The sequence below is a fragment of the Heloderma suspectum genome, chromosome 12, assembly GCF_057233095.1.
Source record: "Heloderma suspectum isolate Gila_16-S chromosome 12, 16-S_ref, whole genome shotgun sequence".
Classification (NCBI taxonomy): domain Eukaryota; kingdom Metazoa; phylum Chordata; class Lepidosauria; order Squamata; family Helodermatidae; genus Heloderma; species Heloderma suspectum.
The window spans coordinates 1549112-1576817 of NC_139469.1; the positions used below are offsets into that span (position 1 = coordinate 1549112).

General features: G+C 51.4%; 2 protein-coding genes across 5 annotated transcripts; one reads left to right on the forward strand and one right to left on the reverse strand.

Annotated features, from left to right (window-relative positions):
* The first annotated feature begins 1244 nt into the window (after positions 1-1244).
* On the forward strand, positions 1245-10928 carry BFAR (bifunctional apoptosis regulator). 4 transcript variants are annotated; one of them, XM_084818050.1, is made up of 10 exons: positions 1440-1488; positions 2109-2316; positions 3241-3290; positions 3864-4193; positions 4806-5007; positions 5918-6087; positions 6460-6604; positions 7043-7213; positions 9102-9304; positions 9968-10928. In XM_084818050.1, exons 4-10 carry the CDS (start codon positions 3934-3936, stop codon positions 10158-10160), a joined length of 1344 nt encoding a protein of 447 aa, XP_084674176.1. In that variant the 5' UTR covers positions 1440-1488; positions 2109-2316; positions 3241-3290; positions 3864-3933; the 3' UTR covers positions 10161-10928. The 4 variants fall into 4 exon arrangements, with proteins under 4 accessions (XP_084674177.1, XP_084674176.1, XP_084674178.1 ...); XM_084818051.1 differs by lacking the exons at positions 1440-1488; positions 2109-2316 and adding an exon at positions 1245-1437; XM_084818052.1 differs by lacking the exon at positions 2109-2316 and having other exon boundaries at positions 1440-1964.
* Positions 10903-27706, reverse strand: PLA2G10 (phospholipase A2 group X). Its single transcript, XM_084818053.1, has 4 exons — positions 27569-27706; positions 18058-18214; positions 13321-13427; positions 10903-12188 (listed from the first exon to the last, which is right to left on the reverse strand). Exons 1-4 carry the CDS (start codon positions 27624-27626, stop codon positions 12043-12045), a joined length of 468 nt encoding a protein of 155 aa, XP_084674179.1. The 5' UTR covers positions 27627-27706; the 3' UTR covers positions 10903-12042.

Here is a 27706-nt window from a genome sequence, read left to right on the forward strand (position 1 = left end):
AAGCATAAGCGTTAACTACCTACTCAGGAAAGGCCAGCTTGAACAATCCATTTTTAAAAGCTTCCTTAAAGGCCTGCTCTGAAGGTGTAATGTACAAAGATGCAGGACAGGAATTCCAAAATTGTGGGGCTACCACCCAGAAAGCCCTGCCCGTTATACTTGCCCATCTAGCAGTTCTAACTGGCAGACACATGAGCAAACCCCCTGACAATTACCTAAGCATACAGGAAGGCTTGTCTGGGTGAGAGCAGACATTTAGGTAACCTGATCCAAGGTTTTAAAGGTAATAACCAGCATTTTAAAATCAGCCCAGAAACAAATTGGTACCCAATGTAACTGGCGTAAAGGAGGTGTCATGTGCTCCAATTCTAGCTCCCATCAGCATCCTGGCAGCCACAGGTTGCACCAACTGCTTATGAGCTAGCCTCAAAGGCAGCCCAACATAATGTGCATTGCAGCAACCCAGTTTAGAGCTAGCTATGGGCTATGTTACTTGTGAGTAGGTGGGACAGTCCCAAAGAGGGCCACTCAGCCACAGCACTCACGGTCTGACTGTGGGCCTGTGTCTCTGTCCTTCAGTCTAACCCATCTCACAGGGTTGTTGGAGAATTAAATAGAGTGGGGAGTGGGAGGCCCCATGCACGCTGCCACTTCTCAGGAAAAGGATAAAAATGTGGGGCTGGATTCGGATTTAGTCATACTTCGGGCAGGCCCATTGAAATCAGTGGAGCTTGTTAGCCATGACTCCCATTGATTTCAATGGACCTAGTCCTAAGTATGACTTAATCTGGATCCACGTTGTGATAAATAAATAAGACCGGGCTACACTACAGGGTTGTCGTCCCCGCAGGGGAGGAGTAGGAGGAGTGGGGGAAGACACCCCTCCGCAGCCCAATCGCCGAGCTACGCTAAAGTCCTGGCGCTCTCCATTGGCTCCTATGAGCAGCTGCCCACTTCAAAGATGGCGTCGAAAGGAACCCGCTCTCTGCATGTGGCCGGTCTAGGACTTCTCCGAGTCGCTGAGGGGACTCTTTTACCGCCATGTCAAGATTGCTGCCCCTTCGGACTGGAAACACAGGCGCGTTCAGCCCGTCCTTCCCGCAGCCTCCACCCCACAGAGCACAGGGAGTGGAAAAAGCAAGAGCTTTCACGCAGTCCTCGCTTCCGGTTTCCTGTTCAAAGCCGCCGCCATGGACGCGCGGGGGGAGGGAAATAGGAGCACCACGGCGGAACCGGTCTATCCTCCCATCTCGATGATCCTCCTTTGAAAGGGATCGCGAACCCCGGCTCCTTCGATGCGGCCCCCGAAAGCGTCGCCCAGGACTTCCGGGAATGATGGCGCCCGGCCCTCTCCGGCGCCGCGCGTGCGCAAGGGCTCCCCCGCCTCAGGCGGGGAAAGAGGGCGGTGGAGGCGCTAGTACGCAGGCGCGGCCGGAAGTGAGTGCCGGCGGGGCTCAGCTGAGGCGGCGGGGGCGCGGCCGCTGCCCGGTGAGGGGCGACGGGCGGGGCGGCAGCGGACCCCCCGGCGGGGGCGGGGGGGCACGGAGGAAACGGCGTGGGAGTTGTTATTCCTGCTCCCCGTGCGAAGAAGGGGAAATCGCGGGGCAGGTTTCGTCCCGAAGCCCCCCCGCACCCTGGGGGCGTCGCGGGGGCCCCGGCGGCCGCGTTCTCTTCCTGTCCGGCGGCCCTCCTCCCTCGGCGCCTTGGGCCGCAGCTGCCCCGGCCTGGGCATGCTGGGAGTTGCAGTCCAGCGGGAGCCGCACGCTTCATTTGTTTATTGTGTTGTGATCCCGCTCCTCGGCCGAGGAAGGCTCCCGGGCGGCGCGCCATCAACGAGCACGGAAGACCGCCCCGCCGGGAAAGGCCGTGGGGCGCGGGAAGGAGCCGGGCGGGCTGTCAGCGGGGCGGCCCGCTGGGGCAGCCCTGGTGCGCCCTCGCCTTCCCCGCAGGGCCGTGGGTGTCAGGTAGCCCTGTGGGGGGCGGAAGTACTTTTCGGAAACACTGCAGCCGTGTGGGGGAAACAGGGTTTTCCCGGGGGTGGGGTGGGGTGGGGTGGGGAATCGGAAGCTTCGGGGAAAATGGAAAAATAAGCAGTGCTTGTTCTTTAGATGCATCTGTCTCGTCCCTAATGAGGTCGAAGGACCTGCCCTGCTTTGGGGAGGGGCTGTACGCAGCGGCAGAGCCCCCCCCCCCCCCGCATGCGGCAGGGCCCAGGTTCACTCCCTGGCGTCTCCAGGCAGGGCTGGGAAGGCTCCTGCTTGCAACGCGGAGGAGTCGCTGCCAGTCAGTGTCAGCCCAACGCTGGGCAGTACTGGGGTAGGTGGGTCGATGGTCGGACTCAGTGTCAGGCTTTGCATCTCAGACTGAGGTGGCCTTGTATGCTCCCATTTCCAATGGTGGCGGGCCAGATGCCCCAGGAGGAAGCCCTCAAGCAGAGCATGAAGGCCAGCAGCCCTCCTGAGCTTCCCCCCGCCCCGAACGGGGTTCAGAGATAGGCTGCCCCAGAATGTTGAGGCTTCATTTAGCTGCCACCTTTAAAACAGATACGTCAATTACTTTAGTAGTCCTTTTGGGTAGCTACAGCCAGCCTGTGTCCATGAAGGCCAATAAATTCTAGGTCAAACAGTATGGTTTATCCCAACCTTCATTTTCATTTCATTTATTAAATTTCTGTAATATAATCTTGAGCCACAGCACCTCCCTTTCTAAGAAATCCACTGAACAACTACCCTTGTACTACAGTAGCATTGTCTGAAGCATAGGCTGTATTCATTAAAATCAGTTGGAGTTTTGCTGTTGTCAAATTATGCATGTGGATTACACATCCTCTGGGTATGTAAATAGTAGCACCTTCTCTCTTCCCCCCGCCCCCTTTCCCCTATGTTACAAAGCAAGGCATTAAAATACATTTTTCTCATTCCATATAAAACCCAAGAAAGAAAAAACAAGATTTTTTTAGTAGACATCAACATTTTGGGTCACCTTGTTTTGATTTTGCTTTCTAAAGGGAATATTAGAATCCATTCAAATAAGACAGTACAGATAGGGGCAACGTTTCTTGGTTGTATTTTAATTAAGTTTTAATTTGGTTTTCCTTTATCATAAGCTGTTATGTGCTCAAAAGTGTGTTTGATGTCCTCTGCAAGCCGGTGGATCAATACTATTTGCAACAGTTGGAGAATTCTTCTTGGACTTTTGGTTTGCACTAGCATAAATGGCTTGCTTTATATTTTCCTTTAGAACCGATGACCTTTTCCCTGGTAGGACCAGATATGTGGAACTGCCCACAGGTATGTAAAGGGGTTCTTTATATTGGTAGGAGAGAACACACAGGCTGTTTTAATGTTGGCAGAGGTTAAATCTGTAAATGGGGGTTTAAACTGGGCTGCCTTGTTAGCACACTTGAAAAACCAAATGTCATGCTAAGCAGTACCCACAGGACATGGTTTGTGCATCATAAAGTTTGTGTTGGCTAATGTTAAAAATAAGGTCTTTTCCGTTGACATGCTTGTTAGAAATGTTCCACATACGTAAAACTAAATAGTCAGAAACTGCCTTATTGTTGACAATTGTAGGGGTTCCTTCTAAATTTTATTTCCCTAAAGCCCTTTATTCAATTGATTTTCTTGCTCTATTTCTTAATGTAAGCTTATACATCAATTAAGGATCTAGTCCTTATTATATTATTCCTTTGGGAAATTCCTACAATGAAACCCGTGCCCGGTCTGACTGCATTTTTTTTTTTTTTTGGTGACAGCAACATTCACTTCAGTAGTTCCCTAGAACTGAAGGCATATTTTGTTTCTGTCTACCTTGCATTGTTACAAGTAGAAACTGAATCGTCTCCTTTCATTGTCTTCCAGAGTTGGTAATGTGCTGCAGGAGTTAGGAACGTGGAGGCTTTGCTCTGGCTCCTTCAAGTACGTAGAGAATATGGAGGAGGGTGTAAAACTGCCAACGAAGAGGCTGGATGTCCAGCGTGCTGCTTCTCCTGGGATCAACCGGCAGATATCAGTCAGGGAATTCTCTTGCCACTGCTGTTATGATATTCTCATCGATCCCACCACTTTGAACTGTGGGCACAGCTTCTGTAGACATTGCTTAGCGTTATGGTGGACATCCTCCAAGAAGAATGAGTGTCCAGAATGTAGAGGGAAATGGGAAGGGTTCCCCAAGGTTAACATCCTTCTCAGGTGATTGTAGCGCAGTCTATATGCATATGATGTGTGTGATCTTCGCACAGTGTTTGAGATGTGTTGCTTTGTTCTCTTTGCCTAATAAGAGCATTGGTCCTAGAATTTCCATACCCATTATCCTATCGCTTAAATCCTTTATGGTGCAATCCTATGCATATTTAGACAGAAAAAAAGTCATACAACTCCCAGCATTCTCCAGCTAGCATGGCTGGCTGGGGAATGCTGGGAGTTATAGAACTCTTTTCTGTCTAAACATGCATAGGACTGTCCATTTTGGCATTTCTATGTTGTGTTAGTCTTCCTTGGGGTAGAAAGAGCGCTACAGAGCTAGTCTGGTTGCCTCCGCTGGCTTTAAAGTGTTGCAGTAGGTAGCCGGGATAAACCAGCACAATGACTTAATGTATCGATTGACTGTATGTCACCTTCCTTAGCATCCAAGGAGCTCAGGGCGCGGGTGCATTCCTCTCCACTTATCCCCTCAGCTAGCACTTGCCTCTCTTTCTTGTTGCACATGAGAAAGCGCTCCTCCAGATAGGGGCTGTTCCTCTCCAGCCTTGAATGCTGCAATCCGAGCAAAGACGTCTTGTAAAGCAGCGCTTGCCTTTTTAGGGATGCCATCGAAAAGCTGTTCCCGGATGCCACTGAGCAGCGGAAAGAGGATATCCAGCAAAACAGTGATGTGACCCACAGCCTTGCTGCCTTTCAGAAATATGGGAGTGATCAGACCTCTACAGCTCCACCAGCAGGGAGAGTTAATCCTCGAGGAGGCGGGTTTTTCTCTGGAGTTCTGACAGCTTTAACATGTGTGGCGGTGCGTATTCCCCTTTAGAAGGTGCTGTGCTGGTATTGCATAAAGGGTGGTGGGTCTCTGAAGATGCTGGATTTTGAAGAGTTGGTACAGTCTGAGCAGATTTAATTAATTCATTCATTCGTTTGTTACATTTATATTCTGCCTGTCCTCCAAGGAGCCCAGGGAGTGTACATGGTCCTCTTCCTCTCAATTCTATCCTCACAACAGCCCTGTGAGGTGGGTGAGGCTGAGAGTCAGTGACTGGCCCAAAGTCACCCAGTGAGCTTCATGGCTGAGGGGGGACTTGAACCTGGGTCTCCCCAGTCCAGTACTTTAACTAACCAGTACACCACTCTGGCCCTTGAATTAACAGGTCCTTGTGCGAATTTTGGACTTTCAGGGGGACGTTGTTGCCCTCCACCTTATTCCCAAGCGCAGGGAAGATCAAGGGAAGCCTGCAGTGTCTGTGGTCTTGTCAGTCTCTGCCTCCTTGTGGTTGCCTTCCTTCTCTGCACTCGCTGGGGTGCCTGGAATGGAGATGGGGCCTTCGGGGGGCGGGGCGGGAACTGCACTCCCCTTTTCTCTTGGATGCTCTTGTCCCTGAAGGACATGTTTGTGGATAAAGCGCACCAAGTGAGGAGAGCAACGTTGGCTGGCCGTATGGATGGACTTGTGTTGCTCACTGAGCATTCAGTGTGTTTACACTGTATATGTCTTCTGCTGTGCGGTGCTCTTCCATCATCTCAGCAACACTCTGGGGTATGCTATTATGTGAGTCCATGGCTATTGGGCATTTGAACCCAGCCTTTCTGGGTACAAGTCCAGAGCTATCCTCTGCCCCAAGTTAACTGCTTTGCTTTTGTATTAAGCATCGGAAGCCCACCCCTCCCTCGCGCACAGCTCTTCATGGACCCTTTTGGCTGCTTTCTAGGTGGTTTTACTTGGCTATCACTGGAGCAGCCGGGAGTCGGAGGATGATCTCCTTGTCCACAAACCTGTTGCCAAATGGACCGCTGAGGAGGTGATACACTGGCTGGGACACCTGGGACCTTGGACTTCTCTCTACAAAGAGAGGTTTTTACTTGAGAGAGTTAATGGAAGGTGAGGAAGATCTAATTAGTGATGAGAGAGTGTGGGGGGCACATGGGGGAGAGTCATTGTATGTAGTGCCTTATCAAAGGTTTTGTGTCCCTCAGGTGATGTGAACATTGAGGCAAAAGTGTTTGTGTTCAAAGTAAGTTTTAATCAATAGTTTGTCTGTTAGTTATAGACCCCTGTTAGTTGTCTTTCTAGGAACTTGTCTAAATTCTAGAATAGGCAGACAAGCTTTGCATTTGTGCAGACATCCATGGTTCCTTAAGCTTAATTTTCACCGGTCTTACCTCGATGGTGCTACCTGGGCTTGGTGGCTCAGTGCTTGCTGGAGGGCGGCAGGGAGGGTTCCCTCTGTAACAGGGGTTGTTGATCTTGCAGGCTCCTTTTAATGCTAACTGATGAAGACTTTGCAAAGGCTCCTTACCACGTGGAGAACAGTAGCCACAGGAAAGCCATTATGATGGAACTGGAGCGCGTGAAAACACTGGGGGTTAAGCCGCCACAAAACCTCTGGGAATACAAGGCAAGTGAGTGATGTGCAGAAGTCCCCTCCCCACTGGGAAGCTCGCCACAGCAAGCTCCATTTAAATGACCATGAGCCGTGGATTCATTTCGGTGGGCCTTGTGCAATAGACGGTGCATGGTGGGCAGATCTCTCTCTCTTCTCTCGTTCTGCTGCTCAAAATGACACCCAAAACGTGCCGCCTCTTGTCTGAAGCACCAAGATCAAAGGAAAACCGAGCCTGCCTCTCAGTCATTGGGGGCTTATCTGACTCATAGTTAATGTGGTGATCTGCATCTTATGACAGATGCCAAAAGAGCTGCATCATTGGCAAGAAATGAAGGAGTGAAGCGATGGAGGAAGCAATGCTTGTCTGATAGAAGCCCTGTTGCTCGCTCTCATTGCTCGCTCCAACCCTTCCCGAGTCGTCTCATTCTCTGCGTTCTCGCTGCGTTTCAGGCCGTGCATCCTGGAAAGTCTCTCTTCCTGCTGTACGCCTTGAAGAGCTCCCCTCGGCTGACGCTGCTGTATCTGTACCTGTTTGATTACACGGATGTCTTTCTCCCCTTCATCCACACCATCTGTCCTGTGCAGGAGGAGGAGTTCGAGGACATTATTGCAAAACTGCTAGTAAGTCTTCAGAGCCAGACCGAAGGACGTGTGTCTTGGCATGTGCCTCCCAAACAGAAGGGAATTTGGGAAGATGGCACAACATTTGAGAGGGCAACTCGCTGTTGCTAACTAGAAGGGAGGCAGCAGCAAAAATAGCCTCTAAAGGTTAACAAAACACATAAGATTGATCTGAAGAAGATGCTGAGTGCAAATGAATTGCACAACATGTATCAACAAGTTACATTATCGGCGCAACAACTGAAGTGCTGTTACATTTTATTATATTTATAGCTCCCTTTTCTGGCTCCCCACACAGCTTACCATTGAAATCTATACTCAAGTATGATATCATTGGGGAGATGTTGCTCTTCCCCCAAATACCAACCTCTTCTGGCCCCTGGCAGTTGAGGGCCTGGTCCAGGCTCTTCCTTCCAGATGGTGGAAGCAGGAGGAGTTGCCAATGGGCTTCTGGGCCTGGCCAGTGGTCGAGATTGCAGCCCTTCTGTCGATCAGTTTCGAAAGGTGCTTCCTGAGCCGCCTCCTTCACATGCCACATGCCTCCACCCATGTTCTTGTGGCAACTCTGGCACTGCCCCAGTCCAAGCCCACGTGGTTCTAGGATGGTTTCCCCCACAGTGGAAGGGTCAGAGAGGCTTGTTTGTGCTAGAAGCGGGCTGGATAATTTCAGAGCTCCCCTCATTTTCACAAACAGTAAATCTGTGAGAACGTGCTGTTTTATATGTTTTATACTGTCTTAATCAAGCCACTTCAATTATCATTGAAAGGGAATGGTAGGATATAAAAATCTGTTTCTGAACTGTATCATTTCAGGCTCACATGACTGGATGCTCTTCCATGGATCCCTCCTCTAAATTCCCCACTAATGGAAAACTAGCATGTCAGGGAGAAGGTGGGGAGAGCGCTTCTTCCTAAGAAGAGCTGCTATTTTTCATCTGCAGGGAATTTAGACAGACAAGCATTGACTCATATGAGCACCCACCTGCAGCCTTGAGTGGTGCTGTCAAGAAACAGACTTGCCGCCTCAACTCCTGTTTGTGGAGAACGAGGCATAGAATCTGTGAGTTGTCTTGCCATCCCTAAATAATTATGGCTGGCCTGAGCCTTGTGTGTTGATTTTCATGGGAGTGAAGGATGTCCTCTTCGGAGACCTTTGTTCCATTTACGACTTCATGTTGCAATACATCAATAATGTCACTGCTTTGACTCAGTAGCTGCACGTGGTTGCACTTGGCGTTCAAACTATCTTAACCGTGTGCTTTGTGGAGTGTGGATGACTGCTCCCCAGGCTTGGCAGAAGACAGATACACTCATCGCGCTCAAAAGATCTTGACACTAATTGCGCTCAAAAGGCACACAGAGCATTTCCTACGTGTTTTAGGCACTTGCTGGTCCTAAGCAAAAATTATTAATAGTTTCCCAAAGATGGCAAAAATCTGATCTGGACAAAATGCATTTGTTCCAGGGAGTCTACTGCCAAAATTGCTTCTTGGAAACCCTTGAGATAGAAAAATGTTTAATTCCCAAGAGCTATAGAATTAAATTCTGAACACTGGGCCCTGTATAGAGCTGAGCAAATGCTTAATGGGTAGATGCTAGCATCAAAATGTTAAGAGCCTGGTTGAACTGGTGCCTGGGGTTTTTTTTGCACATGCAGGATTTTCCAGCCTACTGTGAAATGGCCTAGCTTTTGGTTAAAATCATACACTCTCATTTTCTTCCTAGACAGCGACTGTGCATGCACTCCAATAACTCGCATGGGATGCTTAGATTTTACTTTCCAAGAAAAAGTGGACAATACATTTCAGGCATTTTGGTAGCAACAAGAAGGCTCTGCTAGCAACATTTGAACACAAGATTTTTTCAGTAACAAATTCTGTCTCTTCAGGACCTGAAGGAGCCTGCATGGAAGCAGTGGCGAGAGTTCTTCTTGAAGTACCCCTTCCTACCTTATCAGCTGATTGCGGAGTTTGCTTGGGACTGGCTCGAGGTACATTACTGGACATCCCGTTTTATCATTGTCAATGCCATGCTGCTCTCTGTGCTGGAGCTGTTCTCCTTCTGGAGGTTGTGGTCAAGAAGGGAGCTGAAGTAAGTTCCATTCAGACTTTCCTGTATTTCAGCATTAGTAACATTCAGGCAAGCTTGTTTGCAGTTGTAAAAAAATATATTTAATGGCTGGAGGTACCTGCTAGTCCGTTTTTTTTTAAAGCTTTCCCCCCACCCCCAACCTTTTTGCTAAAAGCACAGAAATTACATTCACTGTAACAATTACTGCTTTTCAGTTTTGCATATATCGCCCTCCCAGCCTCTTCCAGCTCAGAGAAGCAAAATCTTGCTGTGCAACTGTGTGCCAGAGTAGTTGGAGACTAGAAGACATCTCTGGGGTGTGCTGGAAGTGTTGTTTGAGGCTCTGTGCACGTTACTTTGCAACAAAAACACAGGGGCCCTGCCAAATGGCTGTCAGTTGAAACAATTTACATCTAGTGAACTACACATTTCCAGAGCAACTTGGAAATATCCCTATTTTGTTATGTTATTTGTACCCCCACCACCTCTTCTCACTTTCCTTCTTGAGCCTGCTTAAAACTCCCATTGAAAAGGTTTAAAGCTGTGCTTCGTGGGTGAGCAGCCACCCTTGCTCGACGCTTGCTTCCTGGTTGCACAGGTTTGAGTCCAGTATCTGCAAGAGGCTAAAGGTTCATCTGAGATCAAATCTAGGAACGTTTCATCTATCTCTTTCTCCTCCTTCAGGACAATTCCTCACCGGATGTGGAGCCACTTCTGGAAAGTTTCAACCCAGGGATTCCTGATGGCCGTTTTCTGGCCCGTTATTCCACAGTTTGTTTGCAACTGCCTCTTCTATTGGGCTTTATACTTTAACCCAATTATAAACATTGATCTAGTAGTGAAGGAGGTGCGTCGCTTGGAAACGCAAGTGCTTTGATGGGCTGTTCTGGGATCAGCCTTGTGGTGTGTGAAGCCCTGGGCCATCTGATGGAAAAGGAACTTTTTCCTTTTACTGTGATAAATTCATGCTGATTTTTTGTCTGCTGTTAAATTAACAGCATACCTGCTTTGTGGCAAGTCTGTTTTTCTTTGTCAAGCAGCAAAGACTGTTAACAGGTGGGAGAGGATGCACTTTTCCCAAGGAGAGGAGAAACTATAATCTTGCTATAATCAGAACATTTGTTGGGGGCAGGGAGGCGAACAGAAGCACTGGTTTTGTATGCCATTTTTCAGTCTCTGGAACTGTAGTATGAGAAACCTGACGTCAAGCAGTAAGGCTCTTTCTCCAGTTCTGTGTTGTGAAATGAGTTCAATATTTAAGAAGTTCATACTAAATAGATAACTTGCTTCCAACCTGACTCACCCCTCCCTTCTCACCCCTTGCCACTTTTTTTTTTTTTTTTTTTACATGAGGGATGTTTCTGTTGCTGTATTAATTTTCTAGGTCTATTTGTCAACCACAATAATTTTTTTTTAAAGGATGTCCTGCATGTAAATACTGACTGTGAAATTATGGTGTGTGTGTATGTATGTATATATAAAATGCCACCTGTGATGCCATTGTTAAATTTATGCCAAAACCAAGATTAGCTTTGTTTTAAATGCGGTGTCCCTATAAATGAACTTTGACTCTGCGTTTGTATTAATAAGATCTTCAGATTTGAAAATGAACATTTTTAGGAATTAAAAGATTTGTTTTCTAATATTTATTTGTAGTATTATATTTTTATTATACACTGCTTTTCTCCACCTCTCCCTTTCGTATCCTCACAACAGCCCTGTGAGGTAGGCTAACCTGATAATGACTGGCCACATATAGTGAGCTTCATGGCCGAGTGGGGATGTGACCCGAAGTCCTCCTACTGTCTGTAGACGTCCAGGAGATGAGCTCATGTTGATATAAGTTGAATCTTGTCACATTTTTATTCTGTAGTTCGGTCTTGAAACTTCCCTTGCTGCCACTGTTTCTTTAATGTCAGTTAGCATCCACAGTGAATTTGGCTCTAATCCACATTCCCACTGGATTGGGCTCTGCCATGAACTGAAAAGAGGCCATGTCCCGTATGTGACCAGGCAAGAAAGGCACAAGAAAAGTGCTATAACCATACTCTGGGCTGGGGGCTTTCTGGAAAACACTTGGATTTTGTGATCAGAAACAGTAGTTCACTTGCTGAATTGAAATGAGATGCACTTGGTTTGTATGGGGGGGGGGTGCTAATGGGACTTGGCTGGAGGGGCTGGCCTGCCCCTTCTGTGTTCAGGTGTTTGGCCATCCAGGGAAAGGTCCTCAAAGTTACTTGTTTTAAGATTGGTTGAACTTGCCAGGAAAGCTGGAGCACACACCTAGCCAACACCCAGTCCCATCTGGGAAAAATCTGCAGCCACTTTGATTTATTTTTAAGAAAGATGTACAAAGGTGGACAACTTTGGGCAGTCTAGGCGCCAATTTCCAGCCTTGGACTGCCCCAGGGCCCACAGGTGCAGTCCCAGGTGGTGCAGTCCTGCCACTGCACCACCCACAGCAGCAAAACAAATTGATGGGTTGCCACCAAAATTCAGCACCAAGACGATACTGAGATGGAAAAGGGCCACATTTAGCTTGAAAACATGGGAAAATTTGCATTTTTTAGTCTCTGGTAGTTTACCACTGAATTCTAGCAGCGGACCACCAGGTTTCTTTTGCCACTGCACTGCCAAAATTCAGCAGTGGGGATGGCAGGGACTGCACTCAAGGGTGAGGGTGGGGGCATGTCCCCCACCCCTGCTCTAGGAAGCACATGTCCCCTCTCCATGAAGGCTAGCTGGCGTGCCAGTCCGTCTCAATCATCTTCGCACTGGGGGCTGTCTTTTCCACACAAACTTTCTGGCCAGAAGACATAGGTGGCATTGTAGGGGGCTTTAGCCAGACACTTGGCTGCTTCACGGTCACATTCACAAATGATTTTCTGGCATTTTTCTTCATCTTCTGCAAAACAAAGGAGACCAGAAGCAATTACAACTCAAGCCACTCATTTTAAGTAGCCTCCTCCAACCTGGGGCCCTCCAGATGTGTTGGACTATTATTTATTACATTTCTATACTGCCCCATAGCTGAAGCTCTCTGGGCGGTTTGCAAAAGTGAAAACATTAAAATGCAATATACAACTTTTAAAAGACATTTACATAAAAACATACAGACTATATATACAAACAACATATAACTAAAAATCCCATGAACCCAAGCCAGCATGCCCAGTGGGCTGCTGTGTGATGGGAGTTGTAGTCCAATGCATCTGGAGGGTCCTGGGTTGGGGAGCCTTATCTAAAGCGATGGAGTGCTGCCCTGGCCCCCCACTGCCCCGGCTCCTCTGGCCTGGAAGGGGGGGAGAGCCGTGGGGCCAGCCCACCCTGCCTGGAGCTGGGGTTTCCAATGTGGGGCCAGCAGGCACCCATGTTCCTGCAGCCCCCTCTCTTGGCGTCTGCTGGGCTCCCTGCCCCTCCCGAGTTCTTTTATTAAGATGTTTTAATTAAAGCTTTTTAACAGGGAGGCTGGCATGCTGGAACACACAGTGCTGCCCTCTGGCACCATCTGCACCCAGCATCGGAGGAGTGGCTTTTCACTTTGGCGCTCTGACGGCACCTCTGCCTTGTGCCCGGGTTCTTTTCGTTTAGTCTAGTTTTGTGACTGGCCATGCCTGCTGTGGTAGCCGTTTTACAAAGGAGCAAGTCCTCCCCGCCATGTTTTTTAACTGCCCCGACCCACGATGGTGGGGCCCCCGCCCTAGCTTGAAAGGCAGCACCCTCTCTGCCCTTCATCCCAAGATCGAATGTAAAACGAATCTGAGCAAATCTCAGGTGGGCAAAAGAGCAAAGGGGAGGTTAGGACAGAAGAAGAGCCTTGCTGGATCAGGCCCAGGGTCCACCTACTCCAGCATTCTGTTCACACAGGGGCCAGCCAGCTGCCCACGGGAGACCCACAAGCAGGGCAGGAGTGCCGCAGCACTCTGTTCCCAGCAACCGGTGTACGTCGGCGTGCTGCCTCTGATACTGGTTGCCAGAACGCAGGTGCTCGGGCTCAGCAAAGCTCCTCCGGGAGAGGCGGGGCGCAATGTACTCACCGCACTCGGCCCTGCTGTCTTTGCACTCCCACGTATAGCTCTCAGTCTTGGGTGCACAGCCCTCCTCCTCTGCTTTCGCGTAGCAGCAGTCATGCTGAAAGCAACACCTGGCAGCGCCAGAAGAGAGCGCCTGAGCGGGTTCCCCAGCGCCTGGCCCAGAGCACAGCGTGGCAGCCTCAAACTGCTGAAGGCCACGACCGAGTGCTCCTCCTCTAGGTTTCGAACTCAAGCCCTCTGCCCCCAAGCGCCCGCAAACGTGGACAGATGCCCTGGAGCGGCCTTCCCTGGCATGGGGCCCTCCAGATGCTAGACTACAGTTTCCATCATCCCTGACCATTGGTCATGCTGCCTAGGGCTGATGGGAGTCAGGTCTAACAACGTTCGAAGGGTGCCATGTTGGGGAATGCTGCCCAAAACTCAAGATCAAGCCGATGTTTTTGTCCTGGACAGTTTTAATTTTAAGGACGAAGGTGTCAAGCGGGTTCAAGCCCACTGGCTGCTTTTGGCAAACACCACTTGGGCTTGGTTGCCAAATCTGTAAAAAAAGGGAATCATGCTTATAAGATGATGTGCTGAGATGGCTGGCATTGAGATTAAAGTACTTTGCTCCTTAAACACACCAGAGAAGAAGAATTCCCCTTCTCCGTTAAATGAACTGGGGAGCAAATTGATTTTAATGACGCAGCCCTTTCATAGCCTAACTTACCACACCAGTTATAACTCCATCGTTCGTAGGCAAGACAATGTAGGCAATGTAGATTCCTGCCCCTTCCAACCCTACTATTCTATGATTCTAAGACATGATTCACCAAGCGCATCACCTACAAATAGGAGCCTGGGCGGAATTCGCAGAAGTCAACAGCGCAGGTGCGTGCGTGTTCCTCCGTCCATTTGAGTGGGCCTGCTTTTGCAGGAAAGTTCCAAACAAGAATTCCCCATGGTAAATTCTGACCACATTGAGCTTTGGGAATGACATTTGAGAGCTGGCGCTGTGTGGCTGAAAGTACTGGCGGGGCGTGAAACCCCTCCTCCTCGGAAGGCCTGAGCAGTTCGCTTTGCGAGGACGGACACAACTGACCTGAACCACGCTAACAGGATCTCTGCTAATACGCATTTAGTGATTTACTGGCTTCCACACTTCCCGACTGTTTCAATGCTGTTCTTGGCACTGAATATTAAAATAAGCTTTAAAATGTGTATCTTGAGAGAGAACCTGTTTTCATGTGGGTTTTACAAAGTTCGCAGTTTAATGCGAACATGGAATGGAGTGGACACGATCAGTGTATACTTGTGAAAGTGCTCACTTCCGTATCCAGTTCAGATCTCACCAAACTCATGGCCTTAGATAAAGCTTCTATTACCTTAGGCTGGAATTCTACACTCACTTACCTGGGAGTAAGTCCCATTGAACTCAGCAGGGCTTATCTTTGAGTAGACATGCATGGGATTGCAGTGTTAGCCCTGTATCTGCCTAGCTACTCGCTGCAATCGGGAAACAATAGTGGCCTACCTTGCAGGTTTGGTGTAAATCTTATGGGAAGTGCTTTGATGTTCTAAGGAACTATATAATGTGAAGTATGGCTGCCATTTGGTTTTGAAAGTTCAAAGGGCAGGGAAAATTGGACTGTATTTTGAGGCTTGATAATTTTATTCCTATTTAATTATCAACAATTATATGCATATAATCCAATAAAATGCGCATTTTAATCATATTAATTTCTTCAGTTAAAAAGAAATCATTCTCTTCATAACGTCCTTTGGCCATCCCTCAACTGCCACCTAACAGCAGCCATTCCATCAGGCTGCCTGAACCGTTCCCATCCCAGCCAGTCACGATAAGAACTGTACCTTTAAGAACTGATGTCCGGACGTGCCTCCTTCCTCCTCCCTCCCCATCGCTTATTCCTTGTGTATCATTGTAAACCTGTGGGTGGGGACTCATGCTGCTTATCTTTGTAAGCCGCTCTGGGAGCCTTTTTGGCTTGAGGGTGGGGTAAATTACTCTAAATAAATAAGAGAATTAATCCTCATCAATCTAGTCTTCCTATAATCCTTCCAATTATTCATTAATTGTTTGTTTAATCTAAGGGGTGGGAGAGGCAAAATCCAAGACAAAGGAACCACCAAATCCAAGCGCCCTTGCACTTGTGCCAGCAGGGCAGAAGGCGAGGGGCTTGTTCTCCCAGGATTCTTCTTTCGGGGGCCAGCTCCCCTCCCGTGGGTCCTAATGGGAGGGAATACAGGCATGCCCAGTGCCAGGGCTGCTGTCGTCCCCCCACCCTCATTCCAGGGGCATGGCAGAGGAATGAGAGGGCTCTGGATCCAACACATCCCAAGCTGCCTCTGCTCTGCCCCTGGAAACGCTGCTGCCATCGGGAGCGGGAAGGGCAGCAAAGTTTTCTGTGCCTGCAGCAGGGAAGTTTGTGAGAGCCGACCTCCGCAGGGGGAGAGCGGGAGCCCCTGCGACACCCTTCCAGGGACCATCGGATCGCATCCTTAACGTCCCCAAAACAGGGCCTTTGACATAATGCCTAAATGAAATGTCTAAGCAGTTCATTTTTACACCTTCACATTGTCTTTCCCCGACCTCCGGCCTGTGCGTCAAGTCAGCATTTAGGCTGAAGCACACAGTTTCACGGTTATCCTACCGCGCTGGTAGCTACGGGAGCCCACTGGTGCTTCTGCTCTTTTCCACTGTTGCGCTACCAATATTCTCGCTATCATTAACAGGTCATAAAGTAATTAATTGTCTGATTCTGAGATTCCGATCCAATTCCTTTCCAAATAAGACAGTAAGATGATTACAGAGTCTAATTGGACTCCCTGTTTCTATAGCCTCTTTCATTTTTCTTCATTATTTGTAAGAGGAATTTTAGAATAGTTGAACAATTCTACCAACTCTGCAGCTTTCTGCAGATATATTTGAGTATATCTGCTTAGGTCTCCATGGAATTATGAACCATTGGGCTAGTATTTTGTATTTTTATACGACAGAAATATTATTTTTCTCTATTATATCTATTAATGTAAATCTTTTTTAATTTGTCTGTTAGCAATTCTTTGAGTGTAATTTCCTCTTATTCTATTTCCTTTTAACTTACTTTGTACCCAGTTTTCCAACTGGGAAAAATGATATATAGGAAGTCTTACATTACTTCTTTTCTCCACTCACTCATAAATACGACATTGCCTTGAATTACATGTGTTGATCTCACCGCAGCAAATTGTGATAAATGTACACAGTAAGCCAGTTTTGTTTATGCCAAAGCATCAAGCAGCAGCAGGAGGAGAACGTCAAATGAAACGGTCCCGAATAAGGCCATGGCAGTCAGCCAGCCTGGCAAAGCTTCCAGGCAGGCAAGCAACCTCCAAGTATGTACAGAGGTCACGCTCCCGTCAGGAAGAGCAGCCGACGAATGCCTTAATTTGAGCAGGAGCAGAGTTCTGCTCTGCCAACGCCACGCCTTAAAAAGCCCCAGGAAACCAGCCTGCTAGCCTAGATCAGTCCAGATTTGGAGCAAAACACACCCTGGGAAAGATTCTCGTTTTTTTGGGCAGGCAAAGCAGCCACAGATGTCCACAAACCTCCCAGCTGCCCCCCCCCCAAGTGCAGCAATTAAAGTAGCAATCTCCTTCTGCAAAACCATCGGAAGCAATTGAGATTTTGTTTTCAAAGGCTTAAAATACAGCAACCAGATGATCATCCAATTTATCCCATATGAATGCCTGTATTTTGAGGAGGCTTTTGGAAGCAGCATAAGGATGTGGCTCCTTCATAATATAAAGTCTATACACATGACGAGTGGTTTGGAGTTCCTCTGAGATGTTGTCAGGATGGTGCCTCCCTCCACCATGTCCACGTTCGCACATTTTGGCTGACCTGTCTCGAAGGGTCTGCTCCTCCCCCATGTCTCGGTGGTCCAGTGATGCACGCTTTCTTTGTACATGTCAAATGCGTGTTCAGGATCTCTTAAACATGACAGCATCGCCAATCTGCACTAAGTGACCCCGAGCGCACGTGGAGGCACCTTGCTACATCGCACCAGGGTCCTCTGAGTTCGGCATTGTTTGCAAGAATCCCAGCAAAGAGCCGGTTGTAGGGAATCCACTGGAAGCTAGCCAGGGGCCCTTCCGCTCATCCTGCAATGGGACCCCCCTACGCATTCAGCTGTTTAGGAACCCTGGGTTTGAAAGGACGTCTCTGGGGTTCATGGCTGCAGAGAAAAAATGCTGAGTCCGAGCTGAAGGCCAAGAAACCAGGGAACGGTTTCCCTCCACTTGGACCACCCTGCCCTGTCCAGCTTTCGTCCTCTTCCCCGTAGGTCCTGGCTCTTGCTCCTCTGCCTCTTGCTCCCCTCCCCTGCCTTCTGGCACAGCCACGCTTCCCGATGCACTCACTCCCAGGTCTTTTCCGTAACGCACGCACAGTAAAACGTGCTAGAGACCCACAGGACAGAGAGGGGACTGGCTATTTCCAAATGGTCTCCTGTGCTGGAAGCTTTGTCCTGTGGAGGTCCTCAGCTCTCCATCCTCTTAACCTCTTGCTCCAGCTGCAGAGCAATTTGCAAGTGAATGTGGGGGGAGCGCTGACTGACACCCACGCAAACGTCTAAAGGCCCTGTGTCACATCCCATAGCGTTTCCCAGGGCCCAAATACAGCTGGATGTACGGGCGGGGGACGCTGCGGTCTGAAGTGGCCCGTGGGCAGTTCGCTTAGTCATGACGAGGTCCTCTTACCAGTCCGCTTTGTCCCTGGGCCAGCCGGTTCCTCCCAAGCCGCAGTAGCACCCATAACGCACGTAGGCCAAAGGGGAGCGCCCCGTGGTGCACAGAATTGCCCCGGCCAGCTGGAGGAGCCCTCTTCGGTGCCGCGCAGGAGCATTTCCTTCTGCAGCTACAGGGGGAGGGTGCAGGGAGGGTGACAACGCATTCGGATCAGGATCCTCAGAGCCTCTCCAAGAACAGCCCGTTGCCTGTTCCCTGAAGTACCAGGTTCCTGGAAACCATCAGACAAGGCAGAGCTCTTCCTGGGAGCAATTCTAATAAAGCTGACCCTTAGCCTACAGCTCCCCTAAGCCAGTCTTCACTAACCTGGTGCCCTCCAGATGTTTTAGATCACAACTCCCAGCATTCCTGACCATTGGCCATGCTGGCTGGGGCTAATGGGAGTTGAAGTCCCAAACATCTGGAGGGCACCAGGTTGGTGGAAGCTGCCCTGAACTGCTCTCTTATAAATGAGGAAAACCCTGGACCTGAACCTGGGAAGGAGAAGGAGGACAGTGTTCTCCAAGAAATAAAAGCTGATCCAAACTCATTTCCAAGCCAGGAAAACTTGACCCAGAATTTGATTTATAGAGAGCATTTTCTCAACTTCCTGTTCCGCAGTGCTTGTTTGTTGGGGGCCATGTTGCCAATTTTAAGTTGACTATACACAGCATCCAAAACACCAGCAAAATTTCTCATCTTTCCCTCTCCCCACCTTGACCCCCCACACGCCTCTCCTTTCCTCCCATCTTCAGGGCTGGGTTGGTTGGAAGCTACGCAGAGCAACACATTCATCTTCATCACTTGATGACCTCAAGTGATGACTTGCAAGTGTGGATGAGGGCTCTCGCAGATGTGACACCGCAGACAGAACTTGGGCTCTCCTCTCATCCCTTTGAAAGGCAACTCCTGCCCAGGGCATGCCTTCGGAGCGCCCAGAATTTGTTGACATGCACAGAAATCATGTGATGGACCACCTATGTGCGCGTCTTCTCCCTCCACCCCCGCCACTGCCCTGGCAAGGAAGCTGCTCCTGGGCCTGATGTGTGCTCCTCAGTATCTTCCCGTTCCTCTCCCTTTAGCAACATCAGCTCCCCCCAGCCCCGGTTGCTGCCGGGCCAAATTTCACAGAGGCGGAGGGGACAGCAGCAAGGGGCACAGGGCAGGGCAGGAGAGGGGAGAGTCTGGTTGGGCCAATGGGTCTGAGGTTTCCCACACCCTCACTGGGTGCAAAGGTCTCCCCTGAGCCACACCCAGCGCTGGAAGGAAGCTGCACACTGACGTGTCCGCAAGGCACGGCTTTGTCAACAAAGCGGGGAAGAGGTTGCACAGTTGTGTGCTCAACGCAATGGCTTTGTCACAGGCCAAAGGGGAGGGTGATTTCACCCTGGACAGGTGTCATTGCATTGCCAGGGCTTTGGAACTGTGCTGAAACTGGTTCTGTGCTAAGCAAAAGGGCCCAGTTTTCTCATTTCAGCTGGTTTAAAGTGGGGAGGGGATAGCCCCCAACTACATTGGGAAAGGCGCAATGTCTCTTCCAAAAGCTTGTCAAAACAGTGGATGAAAGCTTGGCTGTGTTGGGTATGATACAGTGAAGTCTTGGCTAGGTTAAATCCAGGTCAGGGATCAAAAGTTAATTTCTAACAATCAGAGGAGTGAAATTCTGGAAGAGTCTCCTTTAAGCTGCATTTACCTAAAATGGAACTGGGCACATTTACAAAGGACCTTCCATAGTATTCCCTGTGGCCAGACATTTTCCCGATGGCTAATGGTATGCATTTTCCCTCTTAATCCCCACTCATCTGTGTGTGACCTCACTTCTCTGCCCATATATTTTACAGATCGCATTTGCCACTTGCATGGTTAAGAACATGAGAGCTGTGCTGGATCAGACCCAGGGCCCACGTAGTCCAGCATCCTGTTCACACAGTGGTCAATCAGCTGCCCGCGGGAAACACACAGAGCAGGAGTGCCACAGCACCCTCCCGCCCATGTTCCCCAGCAACTGGTGCACATAAGCATACTGCCTCTGATGCTGGAGGGAGCACACAGCCACCAAGAGCAGTAGCCACTGATAGCCTCCTCCTCCAGAAGTGTGTCTGATCCCCTTATAAAGCCATCCACATTGGCGGCCATCACTGCATCCCGAGGTAGCAAATTCCACAGTTTAACTCTGTGCTGTGTGAAGAAGTCCTTCCCTCTATCTGTCCTGAGTCTCCCACCTATCTGCTTCATGGGAGGACCCCATTGGGTTCTAGTATGATAAGAGAAGACAGGGAGAAGTGTTTCTCCCTATCCACTTTCTCCACACCAGGAATAATTTTGTACACCTTTCTCACGTCTCCCTCTACTTGCCTTTTCTCTAAGCTAAACAGGTTGACTCATGGAAATCGTGGCCATCAGAGCAAGCAGAGAACACCTCATTGATCTGACAAGGGGCCAACTCACATGAGCTCAAACATGACCTGCTGATGACGGCAGCGCGAACAGGTGACTTTCCTGCATGGCACGTGTGAAGGGGCCGCCAGAGATCCAACACCTTGGACAGAAGTGTCCTGTCCCTTCGAACCACCTCCCATGCAGTGCTTTTTAGTGGCGTCAGCTCACAGCAGAGTGATGGCCAGTAGCCAAGGGATGTGTGAGACTGCTGGATCAGCACAAGTCACACAACGGTCTGAGCACAGGGCCTGATGGAATAACTCCATCAAGTTATTCTCCATAAAAACAGCTCCCACTGCTCTCGGCAGGTTGTGAGAACCTCACATAGGAATGTACACTTCATTTGCTTTCCCTGGGTGGTATTTACTTTTAAATCTGACTTACTCAGAAAGAGATTAGAGTGCTGAGTACAGGGTCACACCCTTTTGCCTGCAAAATGAGCCTCCAGAATTTGTGTGATTCAACATGGCTCTCCAGACAGATACAGAAGGGACAGCAGGGAGGGATTCGCCCATTCCAGTATTGCATGGAAGCCTTAGACCGGGGGAAACTCACTGATGGGTGAACTCTCCCTCACTCCCACTTCACGGCCAGGATCCAAAGGGAGCCACGCATTGATTTCCAGGCGCCAATGTGTGTTTCTCAAATAGCAGCCTGGCCTGGCCCAGCTGGGCACAAGGGCTTTTGCAACTGTGATGTGGCACAGGGTGGATGCGATTGTGGTTCAAAGAGAGACAGTACAAATCCCACCGGGCATGCAGGCACTCTTTGTTCTTTGCCTGGAACCCAGTCAAGACAGTTGCTGAGGGCTGGGTTGCAGACCGAGCCAATTCAGTGTCTAGCAGATCAGAACCATCTGCCCTGGTGCCATTTCAGATGCTGCTCTGCCAATCTTTTAATTGCCTCTGCCTGTTCCCCATCCGTGTTTGTTTGCTAAGTATAGATCACTGGGACAATAATAAGGAAGCCAAACCACCACCTTGTTTACACTGCTGTGTGTGCAATAGACTAGAGGGCAAATATGGAAATAGATCAGCTCCCTTCCAAGAATCTGGCTCATGGATTCAAGTCTACCCTGACCAGCAGTAGCCCAACGTTGCCAAAAGATCCTGTCATGGAGTTACCAATGCAGACTTCTTAAGCAGCTTCATAGCCCAGTCCTGGACTCCACACCACGAGTCAAGCCCTAAAACCATGGCTAGGCAATGTGGTTGGCTACCCATGGGCACCAAAGCACCCCCAGACACCTTTCTTGGCACCTGCCAAGGTGCCCTCCCCCTCCCCCTTATTTTGTAAAGTGAACACATTTTCTTACTGTCAGCTGGGATTGCTGTGAAATAGGTTTCTGTTTGTGCTGAAAACTGGGATCAAATGAATGGTTTAGCATGTGGGAGGGCTCTTTGGGGCAGGTTACTTGTCCTTTGCCACACCTCCCATGGGAGCCATTTTGTGGTGGTGCCCAAGATAGATTTTCAAATTGCCAAACGTGCCCACAGGCCCCCAAAGTTGCCTATTCCTGCCTTAACCATGGGTTCAGGAGGCCGTTTGGCCACCAGCCCATCCGATGAGCAGCAGAACGGATGCTGGGCCGCTTATTGCAGCCGTGAGAGGACAGCCATCTGTTTGGAGGGCTGTCCCGCTGAAGGCCCATTTAAAGATGTAAAAAGAACCACAAGAAGGGGGAGTGGCTGGGCCTGGAAGGCACCCATCCGTAGTTAGCGCCTGGAGAGCAGACAGCAAGCAGGCACCCCGGTCACCTGGTCACCATCCTCCCCACTGGGGTGAGATGCACAGCACCTGTTTAAACTATGGTTATTCTTTCTGAATTTGCATCTATGCATATAATCCACATGTGCCAATGTTATACCAGTTAGTCCCCTCTTTTGTTGGGAAGGGCCCTGGCTCAGTGGCAGAACCCCTGCTTGGTATGCAGAAAGTCCCAGGTTTGATCCCTGGCAGCATCTCCAGGTAGGACATGAAAATCTCCTGCCTGAAACCCTAGAGAGCCACTGCTGCCAGTCAGTGTCAGCAATACTGGGCGAGATGGACCAAGGGTCTGGCTCAGTATAGGGCAGCTTCCAGTGTTCCTATAACAAGGCTGCTAAGGGCAAAGAGGGGGGATGTGAACTGCTGAGAGGCGTGGCCAAGTCAAGCGCTGCAAAGCCACAAGGGAGCGTTGACCGGCTGCCACTTCCCAGATACCTTCCCTGACCTTATCGGATCTCCTCCCAGACCGAGCTCAGAGGCACCTGCTTTGCATGACAAACAACCCAGGTTCTGTCCCCGTCATTTCCAGTAAAAACCAAGTACCCAGGCTGGAGAGCTGCAGCCAGACAGAGCAGGGAGGGACTGCTGGGTTCCACCGACCAGAGGGGAGCTTCCTCTTTCGGGGGATGCATAGCATAACTCAGTGGTAGAGCGAGTAGGCTACATGCCCCGGCCCACCGCCACTGAAGGGCTTGCCAGGTTAGTCGAAACCTCCTTCCCTGGCTGTCTTGCAGGCTCCTGCTACTGGGGCACCCTTCCCCTTCTGACATGCAGCAGTTGCAATAACCTCACCCTGACCCTGGGGGAGAAGCAGGGGAAGTCTGGTGTCTCCCCCTGCCCCCCTCGACTTCATAGAATCATAGAATAGTAGGGTTGGAAGGGGCCTACAAGGCCATCAAGTCCAACCCCCTGCTCAGTGCAGGAATCCAAGTCAGAGCATCCCTGACAGATGGCTGTCCAGCCTCGTCTTGAACGCCTCCAGTGTGGGAGAGCCCACCGCCTCCCTAGGTCATTGGTTCACTGCCGTACTGCTCTATCAGTCAGGAAGCTTTTCCTGATGCTCAGCCGGAATCTGGCTTCCTGTCACTTGAGCCCATTATTCCGTGTTCTGCACTCTGGGATGATCCAGAAGAGATCCTGGCCTTCCTCTCTGGGACAACCTTTCAAGTCCTTGAAGAGCGCTGTCATATCTCCCCTCAGTCTTCTCTTCTCAAGACTAAACAGGCCCAGTTCTTTCAGTCTCTCCTCATAGGGCTTTGTTTCCAGTCCCCTGATCATCTTTGTTGCCCTCCTCTGAACCCTCTCCAGTTTGTCTGCATCCTTATTAAAGTGTGGTGCCCAGAACTGGACACAGTACTCCAGATGAGGCCTAACCAGTGCTGACTGGAGGGGAACTCATACTTCCCGGGATTTGGAAGCTATGCTTCTATTAATGCAGCCCAAAAGAGCATTTGCCTTTTTTGCAGCCACATCCCATTGTTGGCTCACATTCAGCTTGTGATCGACAACAATTCCAAGATCAATTTCAGTCTCTCTCCTCTTCTGTCCTAGCATCATCCATCTCACACCCTTCAGTATTTGGGAACCTTCCCTTCAGCCCTGCCCCATCCCCTCCCTTATCTCCAATGCGCAGAATTTGTCCCAATGTTGCCCATTACCGGGGCCCATTAAAGCCCCCACACATGAGCGCGCATGCACCCCCCCCCCCGATTGGAAGGATGAATGCCTCCAACAGCAGTGGTGAGGGGCAGGCGGCTGGGAACCGCCGCCGCCAAGGCCGTGCACAGCCAGGATTCAAAAGACGATAGACACTACCCAGCCCGAGTTACACACTTGGGGGTCCTGGTGATTTCAGTGGGGAAGACTGACAGCACAACTTTAGACACGTGCTTTGGTATTCCATGGAAACAAACGGGACCCAGAAGAACTTGGGCTGGATTGTGCCCTGGACTTCTTCTCCTCCCCTTCCAGCACGTGACAGAGGAGCACGCTAGTTCTAAGCGCATGTACTTGGAAGGAAGTCCCATTAACGACAGCAAAAATAAGAGTCACCCCAATCTTAAGATGCGAGGAAAGAGGTTGGGAAGCAAGAGGTGCTTCTGCAGCAACCTTTGAGTGCACTTCCCATTCCAGCTAACTAGGAAAAACAACCAACAGTGCGGCTAGATTTCAAAGAAGAATATGCCCACTTTCTTCAAGCCAACCTGCAACGTTTCAGCTCAATCCAGAGAAATGCTGGCACGTATGAAGACCTTTGAAACCAAAGAGACCCTGTCCCAGGCAAGGAGTCGTGTCTGTCAGTCTGCTGCAGCACAGGCAGGAAGGGGTCCAACGGTACCTTCCAGATATGTGCATTTATCGTGGCAGAAGCGTTCGTGCAAAGGCACTTCTGACAAAGTGGTCCCGGCCCATAAAAACTCATGCCACACCAATGGATTGTTTCTGATGGTGCCAGTAACACCAGCATTTCTAGCCATCTCTCTGGTTCAGTATACTGAGCAACACTCATTAGAAGTAAGCACGCGGGCCCATGTGCTGAGTGACACGCACGCCAAAGGCACGCGAGCCTTTGCTTCAAACCTTCCAGCCCAATGTGCGAGAGGCCCCTTAATTCACAGTTCGGATACAGGGCCAGTTCAGCTACAAACAAACATCTAGAATCCCACTGTAAACCATGGGCCTTAAGGTGCTTAACTTTGGCTGAATTAGACTCATTGTTTTTGCTGATGCTACCAGAGTCGGTGCCCAGAACTTGAGTGTTGATGCAGGGTCCGCCAGACAGCAGCAGTAAAGTACGTCACATCGGAAGGGCCTTGTACCGAGTCAGACCCGGGGTCCCCCTAGCCCAGTACTGTCGACACCGAGCGGCAGCAGCGGCCCTCCAGGGCTGTCAGGCAGGATTCCTTCCAAGCCCTGCCTGGAGATGCTGACGAGGATCGAGGCTGGGGCCTCCTGCAAGAGACCACCAGGCCGCTGCCCCTCAGGGAGCCATAAGGGAGCGAGACCCCCTCCTCCCGTCCCCCGCTAGCTAGCCCGACCAAGAGATGGAACCCGAGATGGGCTCTGCCGGTAGAGGGGCCCTCCAGACAGGCCTGGCTTGATTCTGGCGTCTCCCAAGTGCTCCCCGTAACCTTCTCCCACGTAAGTGGAAAACACACACAGGAAGCGGCCTCGCACGGAGTCGGACAACCCCGGGCGCATCTCGCCCAGCACGGCTGACGCTGACTGGCAGCCAGGGTCGCAGGCAGGCGCCTTTCCCAGCCTACCTGGAGGTGCTGCCGGGGATCGAACCGGGGACCGTCTGCATGCCCAGCAGGGGCTCTGCCGCTGAGCTACGGCCCCTGCCCCCCACCTCTGGCAAGAACAGGCCCAGGAAGAGGGGCTGTGCTGCCTCAAGGGGCATCCCCTAACATTACACACTGTCCCCCTTTCTTGCGGGCTCAGGGGGCAAGTGACCAATGTGCCCTCGTCAGTAGTCTTTAGTTAACTGGGATCCATCCAGAAATGCAACCCCCACGGGACGCGCCCCAGGCAGGTGCTGTTGCTGAGCGCCATTCCACTGCAGCTGTGTGATACAGTCAGACCCTTGGCCATTGATGCCACCCAAGACTCTCTGCTCTGCCTGGCGGTGTCTCTCCAGAGTCGCAGGCAGAGAAGGATGCTCTCCTCGCCTGCCACCTGAGATCCCTTTAACTAGAGGTGCCAGGGACTGAACTGGGACCTGTCTGCGGCCGCTCTGCTGAGCCATGGACCGGTCCATACCCATGAAGCTGCCTCATCCAGAATCAGGTCCTTGGTCCCTTGAGCCCAGGGCTGACTGCTCTGAGCAGCAGCAGCCCTGGCGAGGGACCCCTTCCCCATCACCTCTCCTGCAACTCACTTTTAAACTGGAGAGGCTGCCAGGGATTGGGGTCTCCCGCAGGCCGAGCCTCTGCTCTGCCACTGCTCTAATGGGGCCCATCCATACCAGCGGGCTTAGACCAGGTCTATTCCAGGCGGGCGGCTACCAGGCAAAGACAGGGGCGGCTTCCAGGCGAGGCCTTCATCTTGAACTGCCCCGCTGTGTGCGTGGGCATTTGCAGGGGGTCCAGACAAAGACGTCTTCCACTCGGAACCCTCCTCCTGCTTCCTCCACCGTTTTTCTTACCATAAAAAAGCCAGGAAGAAAAAAACGACGGAATTGCTGCCCGAGGCCTTTTGAGAGGGAGTGCTGGGCACCCTCCGTCTAGAGGCACCCCCTGTGCGACTGTTCTGCCTTTCCCTCCTTCGTGGATATTTTGGGTGGTCTTTATCGCCCTAACACAGAATTTTACGAGGTCTGGACGACATCGACTTCAGTTTGTAGCCTTCCCATGTTTTCCCACCGCTGCTTCTACCTTTTTTCTTACCAGAAAAAAATCTGTTACGGAAGAAACAACGGGAGAGCTGCGAAGGCCTTTGGGCTGTGAGCCACAGAAGCCCCCCGCCTGCCCGCCACGCGGCGCCTCTGGGCGGGCTTCCGGGGCGCCGCCCCGCCGTCTACGCACCCAGCAGAAAAGGCGGCGCGGGGCCGGCTCGCGGCGCGGGGAGCCCCCGCCTGGGAGGCCCTGGGAAGAAGAGCGTCCCGGGCTCCTGCGGCAGACGGCGGAAGCAGCGGCGGGAAGAGCCCAGGAGGGCTGCGAAGCGCGGGCGGCGGAGACGCTCCCTCGCCCCCGAACCACCCTCGCCCCCCGGCTGGCGCAGGGCGACCGCGCGGCGAACGCCCCCTCTGGAAGCCTCGCCCGGCCCCGGCCCCTCGGCTCCGCTGGCCAGCGGCTCCCGCGGGCTGGGGCGCAGCGGGGCTGCGCGTCACGCAAGCAGAGCCCCGAGGCCGGATCGGGCCGAGGGCCCTCCGGCCCCGCAGTCTGTGCCCGCAGCGGCTGCCCGGCTGCCCACGGGGCGGGCAGCGGTCCCCGCCCACGTCCCGCCGCTCGAGGCACCCGGGCAGACTGCCTCTGCTGCTGGAGGCAGCAGAACCGCCCGCCCCGGGAGCCCTGGACGGCGCGCTCCCCAGGCCCCGCTCCCGGGAGACGCCGGGCTGCGCCTGGGGCCTTTCGGGCTTCTCCTCCCGCCCCGGGCCGGCCAGGGTCGCCCCCGCCTTCCCCGCTCCGCTCCGGCTCTTCGGGGCGGCGGCGCCGGCCAGCCAGCCTGCCTCCGCCTGCAGGGCTCGGATGCTGCCGCAAGAAGCCCGGCAGTGCCCGGCGGAGGCGGAAGCGCCTCCGGGCCCCGCGCGCCCCGCTTCGCTCGCTCGCTCGCTCACCCGCCCGCAGCAGCAGCAGCAGCAGCAGCAGCGCCGGTCGCCGCCCCGTCGGGCCCATCAGCAGCAGCAAGCGCGCGCGCGGCTGGGCTGGCAGGTGCGGTCCGCGCGTCCCGTCGAGGCGCTGCCGCCGCACAACTC